The 21,251-nt window shown below is 41.6% G+C and overlaps 1 protein-coding gene across 1 annotated transcript; it reads right to left on the bottom strand.

Annotated features, from left to right (window-relative positions):
- Positions 1-6,753: 6,753 nt before the first annotated feature.
- lnpep (leucyl/cystinyl aminopeptidase) lies at positions 6,754-20,975 on the bottom strand. The gene is made up of 22 exons (XM_076730140.1): positions 20,523-20,975; positions 18,118-18,212; positions 17,159-17,361; positions 16,539-16,650; positions 16,136-16,393; positions 15,748-15,938; positions 15,331-15,469; positions 14,478-14,612; positions 14,244-14,364; positions 13,995-14,146; positions 13,788-13,901; positions 13,549-13,680; positions 13,253-13,387; positions 12,374-12,534; positions 12,201-12,289; positions 11,926-12,109; positions 11,631-11,787; positions 10,735-10,919; positions 10,417-10,578; positions 9,613-9,753; positions 9,416-9,497; positions 6,754-9,332 (listed from the first exon to the last, which is right to left on the bottom strand). Exons 1-22 carry the CDS (start codon positions 20,548-20,550, stop codon positions 9,201-9,203), a joined length of 3,108 nt encoding a protein of 1,035 aa, XP_076586255.1. The 5' UTR covers positions 20,551-20,975; the 3' UTR covers positions 6,754-9,200.
- Between the last annotated feature and the right edge of the window lie 276 nt (positions 20,976-21,251).

The following is a 21,251-nucleotide window of genomic DNA, read 5'->3' as shown; positions in this document are numbered from 1 at the left end:
AAAACCTTCTTGCATCGTGACTTAGCTGTGACAAAACAACTCAACTGAATTCAAATATGAGATATTTTAAAATAATCCGTGAAGCCTCTGTTGGTCTGATCAGCTTCTTGTCTTTGAAACACTTACACAGGTTACATGTCATTCAGTTACAATGCACAGCCATTTGTCCGAAATGGACAGAGGAAGACATACGAGATGAGTTCTGCAAATGATAAACATAAAACCTTAATTAAATAGTGCTGCCATGATCGTGCTGTATGTGTGGACTTGTTTTTTTATTCCTTGTTGGCCGTTAACAAACCACACAAACTTCATCACAGGAAGAAATGCAAAGACTGGTTTGTTTGAGTCCATTGCTGTGAAAGTTTATCTCCAGTACCTTTAAGCTAAACAAGACTAGTGTGGACCTAAATCCACTTTGGGCTCTAGTGAAACTTGCATCTGGAACATCTGTCTTATGCGCCTTTCTTTACTGTAAACTGTTACCACACACATTTTAATTAACCAGTTAAGCAAGTTACTGAAAGCTACTTCTGTTAGGATGTGCTAATCTGTCAGTCCCTGGTGTGATTGATGTTTACGCTAACTATGATGTGCTGGCAGCCTTTGTGCTAAACTTAGCTAACCGACTCATAGCTCTTAACGGACAGAGTGGTACAGTATTGACCTTCTCTGTATGTGCATTTCCAGTTTAGTATCACCAAATGGTGTATGAATAACACACCAAGTGTTATTGCAACGCATTTTTTTGTTTTTCGTGTGTCCTTTAACGTCATCCACGTTGAGCTTTTCACGTCACTTTGCGCACAAATGTCATGGAGAAAAAAGTTTGTGCTTCTGCTCATATTTTAGCATTTTGAGTCCATGGTTTTAGCTAATGAAATAAATTATGACCCCTAATATGCAAGAATTTGTTGATTTTCATTCTTCTGCTGAAGCAGGGCGCTAAAGATCAGTCACAGTATGGTGCGATGAAAACAGTTAAGCGCACAGTCGCCATGTAGTTTCTGCTACAAGAATGGGAAACACCAGATGACCCCCCCGCTCTATTGTTTACTACTGTTTGCATTGCTCATTCATGGCGGAGCACAATTACCCATCAGAGACAACAATTCAAATGATATGGTGTCGTCATGTCATGACGACTTCATGATGTCATCAGACTTTCGTTATTGCTTTGATTGAGAGACCCCCTGGAAGTTATTGCAACTGGAGGGGGTAAAGGGGGCATGATGACACTGAAAAGCAACCAAATGAAACGCACCATTACCTTGGATAAAATTCCAGATTTCTGTGGGTATGAATGTTGGGATAATGTCAGTACACAACTCGATATAGGTGTAGTGCTTTTTAGACATTTTAAGGTTGAAATGTCACACATTATGCCTTTAAATTCAGAGCTACAGAATAGGCCTATATGCTCAATAACAGCATTGCTAACCCTTCCATTTGAGCTGCTCTTCACCTCGTCACATGGAAAGAAAACAGAACATTGTTCAAAGACCTTCTGCTGACTTTCATTCAAGTTAATAACACCTGTCTGGTTCCGCAAGATAGGTGAGTAAATGTGACTTTCAGAATGCACACTGGCACGTTCCACTGATTCACAGATTGCAAAAGAGGTTTCTGCATTTATTAGTCTCTCTGGTCCCATGATTCTGCTTTGGTGGCACAATGTCCTGCAGCATTCCAGAGTGTGAATGAAGCGTGCGGTTGCTGGTTTGGATGGTTGTGTGCTGTGCTTGGACAATAAAATAATGTACTGTCATCCAAGGGCCACAATGTTCAGAAGATCAGAGCTTTAATTGACAGAGGGCGTTGGTACCACTGACTATTAAGCTGTCAGTCAAAACGTGTTGTTAAAGCCATAGTTACATACCAAGGTTAGGTGGTTAGGCAAAGTAATAAACTCCTCTTGTTATTGTTCTATTATTCATTCACCTGTCATCACAGAAAAATGGGCGGATGTGTCGTGGGTTATTATTCATCCTTTTACCAAAAGAACATTGTGGTTCCTTGTTGACACCTTGCTACAAGCACAGGCCATTTAGATATGATGATATCATGATATGTACTTTGTTTTAAACAGGGTGAAGTAATTTACTTGAAGTCATAACCAGCAGTTACTGAGAAGGGTTTTGTATTGTTTGATTGATTTGTGCATGAGGCCAGATGTGAGCTTCCTTTTGCTTCTGTCCCATCTTTTCATGTTCTGCTTGCTGCTCATGCTTATTTTACTGTTAGAGTTGTAAGCTTCCTGAGGTGAGATTGGCTGAGTCTATTTATTTCCATAGTTTATGGAGGATGTACGAAGCATTTAACACAATTACTGTTTCTTTATTTTTTGCATTTAAAAGTAATGCAAGACAATAAAGTTCAAGGGCATAAGGTTTAGTCATTTTAAACAAAAGTGAAGTGTTTTCTAAGGCAGGATGGAGGAAGTTTTTCAGGGTGTGTATGTCTCATTCATGGGCCAATAAGCATGTGGGACATGATGCCAGGAAATGCTCTACAGCTGAGTGGATTGGGCATCAGGCCCATTAAATGGTTTTGCCATTAACATCCCTCTATTCTCTTTCTTCCAGGCCATTAACTAACAAGTTTTGGGTTAAACTTTTGTTTCTGGCTTCCACACATTTACACTTACAGTATCCACATCCAATCATTAACTACAACGGGTGGGAAACTACAGCACAAATACTCAGGTGCAAGCAGGACAAGCTGGTACCCTTCAGCATGGAAACTTATTGATTTTGCATTTCAGTGAACTTATACTAACCTGCTCTGACTTTGGCAATGTGACATCAAAAATGTTAAAACTAAATTTGGTCATTTCACCTTTTCACTCTTCTTGAAGGGTTAATAAATGTGGGTGTATTTATAAAATAAAATCCTTTCATATTACCATAAAATAAACTCAAAAGCATGCGGTGGTCAAGCAGCAAACTCGGCTGCTTTCCATTCCTGAAAATGTGACAGATAAGAGAGAAAGGAGGTTTTCTGCTATGAAAATATGTAACCCAAACCTTTCTAGAAGCTTGCAGGGCTTGCTGCCTCAGTTCAAGTGTGCCAGATACAGTATGAAGATAAGTTTTAAAGATCAGATAACCAAGTACGGCACAACTAGTCAGAAGCTTCCTGAACTGAATTATCTTAAAGAAAACTGCAAAGTTTTCCATCTCTGACTGAGAGGAACTGAATAAAGTATCGATGATTTCATGAAAGCTGACTTTATTAGGAAAGCACAACCACCACGAGCTGAACCACCAGCGTGGACAATTTTCAGTTTTCGTGTGTGGTCTCAAGTCACGATTCCAACATGACTTATAATAGTGTGGTGCATTTTTGACCTCATGCAGCCTCTGTTGCCTCTTGTGAACAGCGTGAGACCTATTAAGCATGAATCAATTTTAGAGCTTTTTCTTTTTTTTTGTCTGAAGATGATTGGATTCAGCGATAATGACAGAGAAAATTAATTTGTGCTAAGAAGGCCTGTTTGAGTCTTTAAATGAAACCTGTGAAAACAGGATGCAGATAACAGCTCGTCCTCTCAATGCATGTTTGGATACATACACAGCTTTATCACCTTTCATCATCTGGCACCTTTTCAGTAAACCATTCAAATGCTCTCGTGAGGCCTCACAGAAAACTTGCAGTACGACCTGAAGTGACTGCTTTTGAAACGGCTGCTCTGGTATGTCGAACAGTTCAGTTAACAGATCAGTCAGTGTTGTCAGAGCATGTCTTGAACACTGAAATCCAAACTTTCAACAGTGCCTGTTAGACACACATATGTCGAAAGGTTTCCTGTCCTCACTGTCATGTCTCTGTCATGTGCAGGTTATCACAAAATCTGAGGCTCAGCCAGCTTTATCACACTGCCTGTAGAAAGGCTGCGTTTGTGTTCTAATAGCAAAAGTAGAGAGACTCAAAGTCAGAGAGACTGAAAATTTGCCAACTTGGATGAGAAATGCAGCATCATCTCACAGTGAGATGGCACACTGTTTTCTTTCTTTAAAGGTGATTTTCTGGGGCTTTTTCAGCCTTTATTCTTGATAGAAGAGCTATGAGAGATGGCACAGGAGAGGACAAAGAGGGAGAGGAAGACACGCAGCAAAGGGCAACAGGAGCTGAGGACCCCACCCCAATACAGGGGCCACACACTCCACCAGGTGAACCACCAAGGCAGCCACATTTCCATTCCCCATGGCCTCCATTTGAAGACAGCAATGTGTCTGTGAGACAACCCTGCACCTGATCAGCTAGTTACACTGCTCACCTGCCGCTACAAATTCCTCATTCAAGGACTTTTTCCACAATTCTTTATGTAACAGTGATCAGGCATCATGTCACGTTTCATCTCACTGACTGGCTGACAAATGGATCGCACAGATCAATCTGATGCCCACAGAGCAGAAGCTGCTGAGGTAAGTGACTATGACCGTGACCAGTTCTACTGATTGTGTCAACCTGACCTCTCCGTTTAGCAGGGCTGCATAGTTCAAATGGTTGTTGTGCGTCTAACAAGGCTTGTGACTGAATGGGGCCAACAGAGACTGATTGTTATGTTGGAATCCAGCCCGTTTATCACACATGGCCTGAGGTCATGTGACGTGGTCTGATGCAGTGAGCTGCTTCCTTAAATTTCTGCTCTTTAATCTCCCACCCCTAAAGTATGAATATATACTACACTAAAGTTTGGACAGCTGTTGCTGAAGTACTACATTAAGCTTCAATTTGAGACCACCACTACTAAAGTATTATGTTCTAAAGTGAGAAGTATTTTCTTTTTCTTTCTCCACTTCATGTTGGATGGGACATGTTATGTTTTGTTGGTTTGGACATTTGGTTTTATTGATGTGCTTTCAAAAGGGGACCGTTATACTGGATTGAAATAAAGTGTACGGTTGTGATCATTCGTACATGATGTTCATTTGACGGCCAGAGTTGCTGGTTTCTTCAGAATCCATTTGCAAAACATTTGATAAGCTTAAACATACGATGCCTCAATAAATCTCAGCGATCCATGTAAGCTGTTTGCACCTTTACGCAAATCATTTCCTGTTTGATGAGTGAGTGAAGATCTAAAATTCTGAAGAGTGTGTATCTGATCTGTTTAATTCGATAGTATAATGTAATGTAATGAAATAAACATTTTCTTAAAATAGCATTGAGAAAAGAAAGCTGCAGTTAGAGAAAGTTAAGCTCTAAATATCATGTTGTACATCATACATTTCATAAATAAATACCTTCAAGAGAAAACATTGTATCTCCATGTTCATGAGTGAGTCTCAGAAGCGTCTCATTGTGTCTCTGTGCTTTACTTAAACATTTTACCTCATCCACAATGTGCTATGAATCCTAACAAATGAAAATAATGTTGGGAATAAAGACCACAAAGAAAGCAGCATAAGGTCATCACTGAGGGTAAAGTAACAAACTATACAGTTCAGGGCACCTTTCCTGCTGCCAGCGAACAAAGTATCGACCCTGTGGTGTCTGTCAGGTCTCAAACAGCATACAGATTATTTACTGAGCTTGGATTATCTATTTATTTCAATACAAAGCCCACAATTGACTTTATACCTTGTGCATTTTGGTTAATTGGCCAAAAAAGAAAGTATGAGGGTGAAACTACTGACGCTATGATGTCTTCCAGCTGCGTGGCATTTTGCCAAAATAAGTCTTCAAGGCGCAAAACAGATTTTCTAAAAAAAAACACAACGAATACATGCACATAGAAGGAAGAGTTTGGAACAGTATGGACTGGATCAAAACGCAAAAAATCATAATAAGAATCCCTTTTATAACTAAAGGATTTATTCTCTTTTGCAGACATAAAGTAATGGTCTCCACAGATTCCAGTCCATTTAAATGATGAATGACTTCCCACAACATCTCCAGTGTGTAAGGCAATCATTTCAAGTAATTTACATCCACATCTTAAGGAGTGCAATATATCCAAACCAACAGGCAGTTTCCAACCTCTGGAGCATGAATGAGGTCCAGTTTGTAAGTTTCCAGAAGAGCTAGAAAGACCTCTGGTGGTAAAACTGAGAAGCATCATGTGAAAGGCCTTTTACTGTAAATGACATAAACCATAAAAAAAAACCAAAAAAACAACGAATTCTTCTGTAGAATAAATTGTAAAGTCATTCCTCAGATTTTCTCCTTTTCAGGTAATTCTTTGATTCAAGATTCAACATCTACGTCGCTGTGGATAAAAGCGTCTGCCACAGGACTAATTGTGATTGTGATCTTTGTTTTGCTTGAGAGGTAATTTTTTGGTAAATCAGTGACTCATCTGGGGGCTCCATAAGCTTTATTTAATGAATCTTACATTTTGGCCCCTTACTGCCCCGAACACAAACACAGCTGCATGCTGCTTCTGCCACATCTGTGTCTTATTTTTAATTTTGACACTTTATGTACATTTTGCTAATACTTAATATTTTTTATCTAAGGTATGGAATGCAGGACTTTCACTTGTAGTATTTTCACAGTGTGGTTTGATACTTCTTCCTCCCTGATCAAAGTTCCCTCATCTGTGGGACCGTGTGGGGAATGTGTATATACTGAATGATCTCACTGCAATTAAATCTGGCATGGCTGGACTCTGAGAAGCAAACAAGAAAAAAAAAAAAAAAAAGGTCTACCATTTCAAAATCGATGCCAAGGAATTTAAATCCAGCTCGACTCGTAGCGTCACTGCTGGAAAACACCAAGTATGTGTTAAAACTACAAAGAAAAAAATCCTCAGAAAACAACTTTTATTTGTATTTTGTTGACATGAAGAGCAACACAGTTTCAAAAGCATCTGCAGCATTTCATCCCAGTGCAAAAACAAAGACAATCCCATCGGGTTTACTGCACACATAAGGTACTCTACTACAATCCTCTTATCAGACCGGCTACATCAACGACTTTGACTGAACCCTGTACCTGAATGACAACAGCAACATGTGTCTCTGAAAGCTTATTGCAACTGACTTCATACATCTTCATATTTTCTGACCAAAACATGGTGGAAAACCAGAAACCCGGAGCCTCGAGAAAGATGATTAACTAATCTGATTGCTGCCAGCTGGAAAAAAAAAAAAAAGTCCTAATCTGACAACACTTTTTCACAATAAAACAGTATGAACCTCAATTAGCCAGGACATAAAAGTATTAGATGTTAATTTAAGAGCAAATGCCAGCTTAACACATTAGTCTGTGGAACTATGATGGACAGGGTGCAAAAACTGTTGATAACCTCCAGACAGATCCTTAAAAGTACAGTCTGACACTCATTACTGGCATTTTCTGCCCAGTTTGGAATGAACAATTCTCTGTACTGGGACCCGTTGTGCTGCTAACCCCTACAGTTAACCTGGAGAGGGTGCAGACAGCCACGCCTTCCATACACATGGTGTCTGGTCCCCTCCTGGATCCCACCCCTCCTTACTGCAGCAACACATGACCCTTTCAGAGGTTCCCCACCCATACACAAGGCCCAATTATGTTCACTGTAACACACGACCAAGCGAGAGGTAACAGCACCAGGAACTGAACACGGATCATTGGTATTCTTTGCACGTGCAGGTTTTACATGAATGAGACAAAGAGGCTTCAGAAGGAGACAACAACCAAACACAGAGATGAAAGTCTCAAGAGGGTGTTACAGGTGTCCAAAGAAAACGACTAAATCGGCAGTATATTTACTCCATTATACTGAATATCATGAAAGTGAGTGGATGAGTAAGCAGTACCACTTTGAATAAAACTCAAGATGAGTGTGCAACTATATCTAAACTAAAATCCTGGAACAAACATCGGGGAAACACAGTTAGACACTCAATAAATAGCTAGCCTACTCTTCATTCTCAGGTAACATTGGAGTAACTTTAAACTCGCTGTATTTTTATTTGGCTGATAAGCAACAGCTTACTGGACTGATCAATCATGCCCAATATAGATGTTCTTCTATACACTTTGTATCTTCAATATGCACATTAGCCCTTAAAACACGAACATTCATCAGCAAATGACCTCCGAGAAATACAGTAAAAGTATTTGACCAAGACTCTTGATCAATTCTATGTATACATCTCCCCTTTACACTCTATATACAGAACACAAAGCAATCTTAAAATGTTAAAAGTCCAGATGTGTAAAACAGTACATCCAAAATGGCGGGGGAAACGTTGAAGGGTTCAGCATATTTACATTATAATTACAAGTTTACAAGCACACAGTTAAAGTCTGCACAGTGACAGACAAAAAGCAATCAAAATAAAACTTAGCGATCAGAGCTAAACCGGTTTATGACTGGTCGAGAAAGGAGGGAGGAAGAAAATGAACATCAGGCTCCAGTGTGCGCTGCCTGCTCTCTCCTAAGACACGTTGGTTGTTGATTTAAACCTGCACTGTTGTGCAGTGCGCCATCTACTTGACACAGTGGGAAGGTTTTTCAGTACATTCAATTAATGCCAACACAAGTTTGGTATTTTAAGTTAGCAATCAACCAACCACTCTTCTAGCCAAACCATGACTAATATAGCAAATGCTTCAGGCTGCATGAATAACGAGAGTTCAGAACGGCAGACAGCTACTGTTTCTGCACAGATTTTCATAACACAGCGGCAAAAGGTTGACTTCTAAGAAGAATTCCATCTCTCGAGTACCAGTAATTTCAGCTTCTCATCGCTGAAGAATCCCTGATAGCTGCATCTACATAAATCCGAGTCCAGGACTGACTGACGATACATAGAAAGTAATGCTGACATTCTTCATACCTGCGCTTTTTGAAGTGGCCTTTACACAGGTCGTACAGTTAAGTGCCTGAGAGCAGGCTGAGCGAAAGGAGCGTGGGTGAAGCATGATTGTCTGCTCAGGCATGAGGTTTAGATGAGAGCTGCAGAGGAGAGGTTTGGTCGACAGCATTAAGTGTGAGGAGTGTGTGTTTGCATCTGACAACTCCCTGCAGACACACAATCAGAGCCACCCTGAGCTAGCAAACACAACTCACAGGACCAATCTCAGAAAATCAAACACCTTCTCCACCCGGGCAGAGCACAACCTGCGGCTTTGACTAGTACTCTGGTGTGGATAAAGGGAGTTAAGAGACAGAGTCCTACAATAGTGCAAACACTGCTGTTGTCTTGACGACACGCCCCGGCTGAGTCCTATTGGGGCGGAGAGAGGATGGAGCGCCTGTATTAGAGCCATTTTCGGAGTGCGGACAGGTTCTTGTCCATCCAGCGCCGGTTCAGCCTGATGGTTTCCAAAGCTTCCTGCACGCTCCTCATCTGAGATCCGCGCTCCTTCAGGCTGGAGAAGAAACCCTGCACCTGCACCACACACACAAACACACATTAGAGACCAGATCACGCTTGACTCAACACGCAAAAAGCATTCAAAAAAAGAAACGTACCTGATCGAGGTGTGTCTGTGTGGAGAACTGGGAGGTGGCAGACTTGATGACTGTCTGGATGGCAAAGGAGCCCACAGGGAACCTGCAGCCGAAAGCACAAAAACACTGACGCTGTTTCCTCTCTTCATTTTTATGTGAAATAATCTTAAAATGTAATCTTGGTGATATCCGGCATGAAGCTGCCAGAGACCACTTACTTCTCTATGAGGCGGTCCCAGTTCTCCTGTATAAAATCCCAGGCAAACAAGTAGCCGGCGAAGCCGTTACACACAGTGTTGATGACCAAAGGCAGCTCCTGTGTCTGGATGATGTCCCCCTTCAGACCTGCCTTCAGAATCCTAGACAGACCGTGATAAGTGTTCTGTTCACTGGTGCCACACTCACTTCAGCAAGGGAATAAATTATTTGTCACGTCTCAAACAGCAGTTTAGCAACTGAAACCGTAATTACACTATGATGAATGAATTAGTTTTAACTGGATTAATAGCACAATTAACATGTGTTACATGTGCAAAACAGCACCAGTGTATACAAAATCACAATACAAATGTCAAATACTGAGTGGGAGGGAATGTCTCACTTATGGAGGAACTCTGTCTTTGTGATCATGGTCCAGTTCAGGAGCCATACACCAAAAATATACATCAAGCTACACTTTGGTGCTATTTTAGTGGTCAGTGAAAAAGTAGTGGGCTTTGGTTCAGTGTTTCATTGAGTGTGTGGCTCAAGTTGACTCTATGTTTGGTTATTTTTAAGTGTAAATTTGCTCTCGGGGTGGACTGGGAGGATGTTGCCTCTCAGTGGACATGTGTTGAAAGTGAAACGCTTTGAGCATTTAACATATTTCTGCTCTGCTCCACATCAGTTTCAAGGCATATTTCAATAAAAGATCTTCATTGATTCGTCTCTCTTTCAGCCTTTCAAATGAAATTATCTTGTGTTGAATATGTGTTTGTTGTGGAGGGAAAGACACTGATACACGAACATACATGAACTCTTACCATACTATGCGCCGTACGTCCTGAGTGGATGCTAGGCCCCGCAGCATTTTTCGCTTCTCTGCATCATAGGCAGCATGTCCATACATGCCGAGCAAAGTCGACCAATCTTCAGTTGACTGAGCAGCCACATTGAATACGACTTGCTGCAGATCGCCTGGGATCCTACAGAAATACATAAAGACGCAAACAAGCTTCCTAAAACTCAAATGTCATTCCGACAAAAGCTGATTTATATCTCTAACAGGATGTTTGGGCTCCTCCTCTCACCCTGCTGTGACAATAAGTGAAAATAAAAGGTTTCTTGTGTGCGATACGTACCGCGAGGTCCCATTGGACTCGACATACTGTTTGAACAGGGCTTTGGCTTGATGAGTGCAGTTTTCTTCATTTAAACTACAGGCTGTCTCCAGCAGGGCTGAGCGCAGCTCCTGTTTAGACACACTGTCCTCCTCTTCCCACGTTTGTTTGTTCATCAGAGAACCAAAATGGCTCAAGATATAATTCTGTCACATGCAAGAGAAGAAACCATGGACACATAAAAACACAGAAACACTACAGTCACTTCAACAGTTTAAACACATTTTTTCAGATTTGGGATATTGGCTTGTATCCTCGATGCCCTGATGCAACAATAACTTGGACTAAAACTCACCAACATGTTTACTTCTTAAATACAGCACAACCACATGTGAAAATGTGTGTTTTAAATTAGTTACACTGACAACATTGTGTAGTTTCAAGTGGTTTTGTTAAGGATATGAACAGTATTAGTGTGTATTTTGTGCTTTTAAGATAGTAATTTAGACAAATTGGTGTATTTTTTATAATGTAGTTGATTTAGAGACAAATTATACATGCAAGTAACATTTGGGTCAGTGATCAGCAATGGGAAAATCACCAATTGAGCTTTAAGTCCAAAGTTAAGGACTTAAGCTAAATTTAAGGAGTTCAGCTAAAGGTTGTTCTGAAACATTTCAACAATACAATAAAAGTTCACACAAATTATTCAAAACATTTTTTTTTTTTTTACAAACTTTTGAGGGTTTTCAAGACTATATCATGGATGTGTCTCAAGATATCTTCATTGATAAAATGTATTGTGGCCCTAAATTTCTTAACTTTAAGTGGCTGTGACTGTGTCTGTGTGTCTGTGTGTGTGTGTGTGTGTGTGTGTGTGTGGGTGGGTGTGTGTGTGTTTGTGTGTATGTCTGTACCTTCATACGGGCCACAAGACTGTGCTCCTGTCTTTTGTCGAGCAGCCGGTAGATGTTGTTGAGCTGTAACAAGGCCTCTGTCACAGGAGACGTCTCTGTTTCATTGGACAAGTAGTTTAAGAGGTTGAGGACATGTAGGAAGGACACACGGCCCAGTCTGTTGACAACACAGGAGAGAAGGACAGTTTTGTAAAAAAAAAACAAATACAGGAACTGGAAAATGCGTCTCTACTTCAGTTTCTTCTGTCACTGAATGTTTCAAAAACAACTATTTCCAGTATGTTGTCCGCTATACCTGGAGAGAGCAAAGATGTTGTGTATGAGCGAGGCACGGTCCTCATGTGTAAGAACACTGACGTTGTTGGACAAAGCCTCTCTAAGAGCAGCCCAGCCCTCGTCTCCATAGTGGACAATGTAGAAGCCCGTGTTTCTGTAGTTCAACTTCAGCCACTTTACACTTCCTGGCAGCTTAAAAGTCCCTGAAAACACACACAACACAAACATTTACCATTTGTTACAGTAGCCCAGACTCTGAGACTTAATGCTGCAGGTTAATACTTTGTGTTTTACCTGATTTGGTCTTCAGAGTGAACACCTGTCTGCACTCAGGAGCCGAACTACAGCTGTCGTTTACGTACGTCACTGGAATATTCCACAAGCTGAGGAGAGTGCAGAACACAGTTAGGGTTGTGGTGTGTTTTTATGAACTGTGTGCGTCTGTGTGTGAGGTAAATATAACCCACCTGGAAGTATGCGTGGCATTATCGGACGTGAGCAGGAAGTGCTCCTGTGTGAGGGTCACCTGGTCTCCCTTAAGGCTTACAGTGACCAGTGGAAAGCCTTTCTGCGACGTCCATGAGCTCATCATCTCTGACACATTCTGGTGCTGCGTCGAGACCTCGACCTGAGGACAGGAAAACAAATCCAGAGTCTGTGCAGTCCGGTGCCATGTTCACTGTGTTTTCTGAGAATTGTGGGAACGTTGTGAGACTTTGCAGCCTTCAACAAATTTACACAACTCACAAGGTCCATGTCAACGATATCTTCAATAAATAAGACAAACCTGAACGTTCTCTATGAACTATTATTGGCATTTGATGTCTGCAAAATACACTTTTCTCATTTTGCCATTAAATTTTTAGCACTAACAGACTTTTAGGACTCGCTCCATTGTGGCAAACTTCCAAATGACCTGTATGACACCAAGCAGGTGTAAGTAAAGCATCAGCAGCAGTACGGGAAAGTAATGAGCTGGCAGACTGATGTTTAACTGAGGGCATTGGATTCAAGCCCTTTTGACAGTACTGTGATTATCTAATCTACTGTCTATATCTGCAGTATCCTCTGCTCTAACTTCCCTTAAAAGGGGAGTGAGCTAAAAGATGAACACTCTTGTACGAGTCCATAAATCATAACATCATCAAAAGTCTTTTACTGCCTTTTCTGTTGATAGTTCAGTTCTCTGTGATCACCTGTTATGTCATGACAATAACATTAGCAAGTGCAGCTGATGTCAGGGAGAGTATATTTTAGCCAGCTGGCTGGCAGATTACAGGGGGAACTGGTGTGTGCTGTCCATAGCATCAATAAAGACGCGCACACATACATACACACACACACACCTGTGTAAGGCAGTTCCACAGGTCATCAGTGTCCGTGTTTAATCCACTGAACTGTTTTAGGTACTGAATGATACCCTTTCTGAACTGTTGGTCGCCTGGCAGGGAGGCGTTCAGCATCAGCAGAATGGACGCACCCTGGAAGACAAGAGGCACAAAGCATGTGTGTGACCCAAAGCAGAGCACCAACCATGGCTATGTGTGAGTGTGAGGCCGCTGAGAGAAACAGCTGAATATGGAAGTTAATTAAAGAACACTGCATCTATTTTTCTACTTATATACTTTATATAAGAGTATACCTTTTCATATGAGACAGAGTCAAACATCTCTTCCACCTGTTCCGGTGTATTAACCTCTGTCGACACAGCGTGGGAGGAGTTTAATGCATCTTTGTCCAAAGCTCTGAACCGCACAGCCAGGAACAAATTACCCTGCAAACAAACACAGGACGTACTGCTGGGGCGCACAGGGAAGCATACAACTTTACCGGCATCAAAATATATGGGGAGCAATTTCTGAGGCAGAAATGTAAACTTACAATGTCCAGCTGGGGCAACACTGTCTGAAGTGATGTGTACTGCATGTAAGTGGCAAAGCCTTCATTGAGCCACAGGTCGTTCCACCAGCTCATAGTTACCAGGTTTCCAAACCACTTGGACACAACATGAGAGACAGATTAAGGACCAGACTGGAGCATATTCATGGTATCTGATGCTTTCACAAACACAAAGGTGAACACAGCTACCTGATGGGCGAGCTCATGCGCTACGACCGAGGCAACCACTTGCTTTTCCAGAGGAGAGGACTGTTTGCCCACCAGCAGGCTGGTCTCTCTGAAAGTGATGAGTCCCCAGTTCTCCATGGCCCCTGCCAGGAAGTCTGGGATGGCTACCAAGTCTGAAAAAAGAGGGAGTAAATTGGAGCGTGTAAAGACGGGAGGAAAAAAAGGAACAATCAGAGGAGGATTTAATGACATGTGTCTGCATGTACTCACCAAGTTTTTTGAGGGGGTAGTTAATTTCAAAGAAATTATTGTAGAACTCCAGCAGTTTGGAGGATGTGTCTAAAGCATAGTCCGTGTGCTCCGTCTTCTCTGGCACAGAGTACACAGACACCTAAAACACACAGAGACGGATATAAAGAAACAACACCGAATACCACATTTTAAAAACATACATGTACAGCCTGCACTGACAGCAAAAAGAAGTCACGTCTATGTCAGACCTACCAGAGTGTCGGAGACATTTTTGCTGATCGGGGAGAAGTTTGCGACGATGAAGGCAACCAGGTAGGTGCTCATGTTGACACTGGTCTTTTCAAACTCATCTTGCATGAGGCCACTGGGAAGTAGTGTGGTTTTAGCCTGAAACACACAGCATGAGGATGAAATTAACCAACTACTGCTGAACATATACTCCAAACTAAAACCAATCGGGCATCTTCTCAGACTGCTGTGAAATACAGCTTTGCAACCAAAAACCAATACATGGTCTGATAGCTAAAGTGCGCCCAAGCTAAGAGCTTATGAGTCACAGTGGGACTCACAACTTCCTCATAACGTACAGGGTGACATAACATAATGTTCTACAGGAACCTCAGTCTATCTAGGTACCACTTGAACATATGAACATTCATTGTGGACATTCTTGCAGCCAACATGCCAAACACACGCTCCCTCAGGACATGCAACGTCTGTGGCATTGTGTTGTGTGATAAACTGGACATATGAGAGCTGCCTTTTATCGTGACCAGTCCTGGGTACAACTAATAATCATGCTGTTTAATCAGCATCTTGATATTCCACACCTGTCAAATGGATGGATTGTCTTGGCAAAGTGTTCATGAGCACACCTTAAAATAAGTTTGTGACCAAATTTAAGAGAAATAAGCCTTTTGTATGCATGGGTAAAATCTTAGACCTTTTATTTCAACTCTAAAAAAAAAGAGCAAAACAAAACTGCTGGATTTATATTACATTGTTGAGTTTACACTGATGAAGCCAATTAGCAAAGCAAGCCAGGTGTTTCCACACCTGTTACCATACGGCAAAAATAAGAAGGACTTAATTAAATTTACAGTACCTTAGGCATGTTGGAAAGAGTCAAGTAGTCTGGTTTTCTGCTGATTTTAATCAGGAAGGTGGCTTTGAAAGCTGGTTCATCAAAGCAAGGAAAGGCCTTCCGAGCTGACAGTGGCTCAAACTGAGTTGCAGCTAAGACCCTGTGGACAAAAAGGAGACGAACATGATCATGCTGAAATAGCAAATTAAGTAAGTGCTATAAAATCATTAAAACAGCCCCCAGATTCAGTTTTTAATTGTTATTAAGTCAAGTTTCCAGCACTGCTTTGCTAGTGTCTGGTCATGAGTTGAGCCAAAGGTCAAAAGATTAGATGTGAAGACACATGATCCATATAGGCTTTTTATAAAGTCCTTACTCCGCAACACATCTTTCAGCTGTTGTGAACTACTTACACCACGGCCAATTAGTCAAGCATACCTTTTGTTTCCATCTTTATCAGTGTATGAGCTGTTGTAGAAACCATCATAGGTGTGTGAGAGGTTGGCAGAGTAATCCAGGGTCAAAACGCAGTACTGGCCAGCCTTCAGGTCCTCAGAGAATTTAACAGCTATCTGCTGGTTGGGTTTGTACTCCAGCACAGTCACATCACTGGGCTCCCCATCACCCAGCTAGAAGAGAGACCGTATTAGTTAACAACTAGCAAACAACATAATAAAAGCAAAAAGTTTGACTCAATTCCTTTGTCCAGGCACAAATTAAATCTTTATATTCAGTTCTGTATATCTAGTCAGGCTGGCTTTGAACTTTATAGAATAACAACAAAAACAACAAATAGTCATCAGCACACAAAACCTTCCCATCTCACCTTGAAAGTAGCTTTGGTAATGTTGAGATTAGCACTGTGCAGGACAATGCGCTTGGTGTTGTGAAGCACAAGCATGCTGATAACAGTGCGGCCGGTGAAGATCATGTTGTCGAGGTCAGGGTCGAGGGTGAGGTCATAGCTGAGAGGACGAATGCTATGAGGCAGCTGGAACTGTGCCCATGGAAAGAGTTCTCCATTGGTGGACACGGGGTAGACTGGCTCAAAGGGAGTGGTCTTGTTCGCCTTGGGGCAACCTGTCTGCAGAAGGATGGAGGGTTGGGGCCAGCCACAGAAATAGGTATGACAGAGAAATTAACAAGGTGAACAAGAGTAAATAGTCTGATACAGGTACAGACATGCACCTCATCACAAAAACTACAGAACTGGTGAATATTTCTCTTACCTTGGTAAAGGTGCATCCAGGTAAGAAGTACAGTACCATGGTCATAGACGCCACTATCACCAGGAATAACACACATACAACCATGGTACGGGCTGAGGGCCGTGCGCATGACCTGAAAACAAAAGGGTTTAACACTATTTCACAATTTACAAATGCAGGGTGAAAGGTAGTAGCCGTGTTTCTGAAAAAGATGGCGGCGCTGCAGGGGACAGAGGCAACAAACATAATGTTGTGCTTCATTCCCCAGTGGACTAAAACCCTTTCTATGCACCTTAATCTATATATGGTTGGGCAATTTTCTTTATCTGCATCACGTAGAAACTGAAGCTTTACAACATTTCTATATAAGCACAGTCAATATAAGAACAGTCAATAGGATAAACTGTCATTTAACTGCAAACAAGTTCAATCAAAAACAGTGCAATCCATCATTTAGGCAGCCAGTGTGAAGAGCCTGATCTTGTCAGATCTGGTCAAACAAACTGACAAGATAACCTGGAGACCAGTCTAACAAAACACTCCCTTGCTTTGATTGTCATGTCTGGCAATGTTACAGGTTCCATGTGTGGAAGGAGTTTGATATCAGAATAATCCAAATGATGACCTTTTCAGTGCATTACCTGGGTGGAGCCTGTCTGCTATAAGGGGAAGAGCTGGATCTCTGAGCTGAGCTACGGTTCATGAAGGACATGCCCAGCAGACGGGCTGAAGACTCGCAGTCCTCCTCATCCTCGTCCATGTCATTCTCTCCCAGGCCTCGCACAAGCAACCGCGAGCTACGAGGCTCATACGCCACCTCATCTGGGTCAAGAGCAGGAAATGTCTGGAAAGAGCATGTACAGTGCACTCTGTCACTCTACACTTAAGCTGCACAAATGTTAAGAAATGGATTGCCTTCCCATGAATTTATTAGCACAGGGTACAATGTCATATGTGGAGGTGGTGAGGAAAGTGAGGGAGAGACAGGAATAAATGAAAACTGTCAGGACAGAAAAGGGTCTGTCAACAAAGAACAGGGCAGAGATGACAGGTAAATTATGGTGACTGGAGATTGGACCATTAGGGGTGTTTTTTAATTAAGTTTGCAACTGACGCGGAAAAAAAGATATTAAAAATAAAGGATGCAAAGGGGTATGAAATTAAGGAGAGGGTTTGCTGGGTGTCAGACAGTGAGGGAGGGTAGACGTAGCAGGGATTGGGGGACAAACTATCAGGGAATATGGCGTTGCGCTCATGCTTAAAGCTCCTTTTTGATATAAGTAATTCTCACTATGTTGACTATAGATATATGCAGCTGACAGATGGGAAGTAATGTAGTCTGGGGAAAGATATACTGAACTGAAAGTGTGTGGATAAGCATCATTGACTACCCACAAGTGTCGGCCATCTTTGAATTAAGTGATCCTTAATTATATTGCTCTGATTGGTTCACATTATCAAATTTAAAGATGAAAGCACTTGTGAGAAATGTGTAAAGTGGTGAAAAGATGCATTCTTATGTATGCAAGTTATTGAGCCAGGCTGGTTCTTCAAACAGAGGTGGAGATAGAATGGATGGCGTAAGATGACAAAAGCATACCGGAAATGCAGCAGAGTCTTTGGCCAAATCCACAACATCAGGCTCTTCTTCAAACATGCTGTTCTCAATCATGTTTCTTGGCAGGTTAGCTCGCTCTACAACACACAGAGGAAGAGAAATCAGACAAGCAACTGCATAAAGGGGAAATGAAACAGGTGTGAGAGAAAGAACGATAACCGAATGGTTATATACACTGAAAAAAACACAATATGGTACTTTAATATACAGTATGTGGTGTGTTTTCTTGGAGTTTCAGGGTTTCCCACAAAAGCGTAGTGGCAAAAAGCCCCTTTTCAACACAAAGACTTATTATTGTCACTGAACATGCAGGCAGTTTCTTCTGTTTCCTGTTAGTAAACCTCCTACAGCATTTCCTGGTGCTTTGACCTACATAGAATTGGTTCATCAGACTGGAAAGACAGCTACTTTTAAGTGCTGGTGTTACGAAATCTGTTAAGACAGAAATTGTTGTGTTTCCTCCACAGTTCATTCATTTAACTGCAGTGCAAAAAGACTAGTAACACACAGCCCTCAAAACCAGGAGAAAGCAAACTCAATCAATACCATCATCTGGCCAGGTCACATACTACTGCACTTTATATAAACCTGAATTTCCACAAGCTAACCTGTCTCTTAAGCATCATGACAAAAGTTAAACCGAAATCCATGTGATTTTACAGCAGCTGGATTCTCCACTCTGTAATTCTTGAAACAATCAGAGGTATGTTCAACTTCCTAATTTAATATCACTGAAACTAGTAAAGCACTATGCAATGCAAGTCTCCCATTTTGTTGCACGTTCCATTCATGCTTTTACAGGCCAAAGACAATGCATTTTCAGTCTTAGTTGGTGATGGTTTTGAGTGGAAAGGACTGAGAGACAGTTAGCACCTACTGAATGCACAGTGTTCATGCAGAAACAATGACATAGGTGAAGTTTAGCTCCTGAAAAGGAAGACAAGAGTCCAGAAATGCATAAAGTAAATTTAGTCCCTTGTCTGCCCTGTACAGTGTTTCCGATATGATTGTTATGGGCTGTCTGTGTGTCTCTATCTGGACCACATTGCTCTGGTATGAAGGTCTATTAATAGGCTAAGAGCTGAGTAGTAGGTAATGTGTAATTTGTGGAGGAAGATATGATTAAAATAAGACTCATAAAAACACGTCAAACTCTATTAATGATGACTGTCATGTCTATTTCAATCAGCCTCGTATTGTTGTGATATCAGGGTGAAGTTTATTTCATATAAGAGAGACAGGTAATGTGATGGTTATCATCTAGAGTACCATTAGAAAACACACCAGGCAAAGATGAAAAATCAACAACTCCCTCACTTTTGTCAAGCTTGTATGTAAAAACAGCACTGATGCATGTCATCAGCTGACTGCACTCTTCCTGTTTATGAACCCCACAGAAATATAGTTAAATATATGTGTTTGTGTTTGGGTTTGACAGGTGTATCCACTAATTCACTGCTGATAAGAACAGACATGAAACACAGAAGCAGAGTACTGAGACTGCGTTGTTACTGGTTTGTTGGTTGGTCATTAAAAAGAAATGGGAAGGAAGGATCTGCTATGTTTTGCATTATTATCTGATCAAAAATGTGAGAATGAAATGGGACTTTGGGCTTTCAGGAAAACCACTGACTATCAACAATCAAACACAAAATGCAGGAAGTCTAACTCCTGTGATGCAGTGATTGCTTCTTCCAGGCTGAGACTGGAATAAAATAACATCCACTGAGCTTTTTTGAGCGCTGTTATAGTGTGTGCAAAGGCCTTTTTGGTTGTATTAATAAAGCCCCAGTCGCTCTGGGACCATAGCAGAGGTTATGCTTGCTGGCTGCCAAAGCTGAGCTGAGCATGACTTATCAGCTCTCCACACCAAGACAAAATACGGCTATTATCTAACCAGCAGGCTTACACTGGGCAAACAGTGCCGCTGTGGTTTAACTGCTGGAGTCTGAACAGTGTGGCTTACTATGTTTCTGTCAAGAGTCTCAAGACAGCCAGTGTTTAAGATGTTAGACATGTTTCGTTGGTTTTCAATTAAAATAAAATGAAATGTTCGATAAATAAACTACAGGATTCACAAACAGGCCTGGTGAAGAGATAGTTATGTGCAGCAAAATGTTATCCCAATGCAGGACCGTGCAGTGGGACCGCGATTAAGTTAGCCTCTCACAACCCCTCCACAGTTACAAAATAAAAAAAGAAGAAACCAGTCACTCAGAAAACACAAAGCAGCTTTCCTTTAGCTTGTCAAACGTCAAACCCACCCTTCTCAACATGTGTCCTCGGGTGAATGTCACTCCCAAGCTTGTTGCTAATGTCCCGTTAGTTATTAGCTGGCCTGCTGCTGTTAGCTTGCTGTTACTGTCCCTCGCATCTTCTTTTCTTACCTGTACTGTTGCTGTCAAATGGATCCATGGTACGGTATCTCGAACAGCTCCTCGCGTCCGAAACAAATAAATCTCTGCACGGTTAAAGCAGTTCGACAGACAGACGTGATGTTTTGCTCGGTGGCCACAACCCACCGCAGGCGCTCACAGTAAACAGCAGACTATCCTCACTGTACTAACGTTAGCTACGTAGTTGCTAGCTTGGAACTAGCCAACTTCTGACAAATGTAACTGACTGAAAGACATTCAGTTTGCCCACGTTAGCTCATTTCCATAACTTTATCGCCTGCTGTTGTTTTGTAGAATAAAACATGAATACGACGGGACTGTCTAAGAAAATAACCGTTGGGTTAAAAGCATGTAAACAAATCTTACTCTACCACTGTTGCTGAACTAACGAACGCGCATAAGAGACTTTCCTGCGTTCCACTTCCTCCCCAACCAGTTGTTGACAACCTCCCATCAAATTACAATACTGGTATCCTATTGGATGTGTCTATGGAGGGCGGGGCCAAAGCACACCACACGCACATACATTGTTTTTACTTGGAAAGGCATTCCATTGCTTTACAGTCATTCCACGGAGGTCAACCCTCACTGTTACATGCTTAACCTCGACCCTTATCCTAACCTCAGCCTATTTACAGTTCTTACCTTAACCCTAAAACCATGTCTGAACCGTCAAATAAATAACTCAAATGATGAATATCATACATGCACTTTTTGTGA

The sequence above is a fragment of the Chaetodon auriga genome, chromosome 5 (genome assembly GCF_051107435.1).
Source record: "Chaetodon auriga isolate fChaAug3 chromosome 5, fChaAug3.hap1, whole genome shotgun sequence".
NCBI lineage: Eukaryota > Metazoa > Chordata > Actinopteri > Chaetodontiformes > Chaetodontidae > Chaetodon > Chaetodon auriga.
This window is presented reverse-complemented; position numbering and strand designations above follow the sequence as displayed.

Bases quoted from the DNA above. Each gene is read 5' to 3' on its own strand.
- lnpep (XM_076730140.1), bottom strand. From the start codon at position 20,550: ATGGATCCATTTGACAGCAACAGTACAG. The intron at 13,681-13,787 runs GTAAGTTTACAT...GTTTGTTTGCAG, and splicing joins TGTTGCCCCAGCTGGACATT to GGTAATTTGTTCCTGGCTGT. The intron at 10,579-10,734 runs GTACGTATCGCA...GTATTTCTGTAG, and splicing joins GAGTCCAATGGGACCTCGCG to GATCCCAGGCGATCTGCAGC.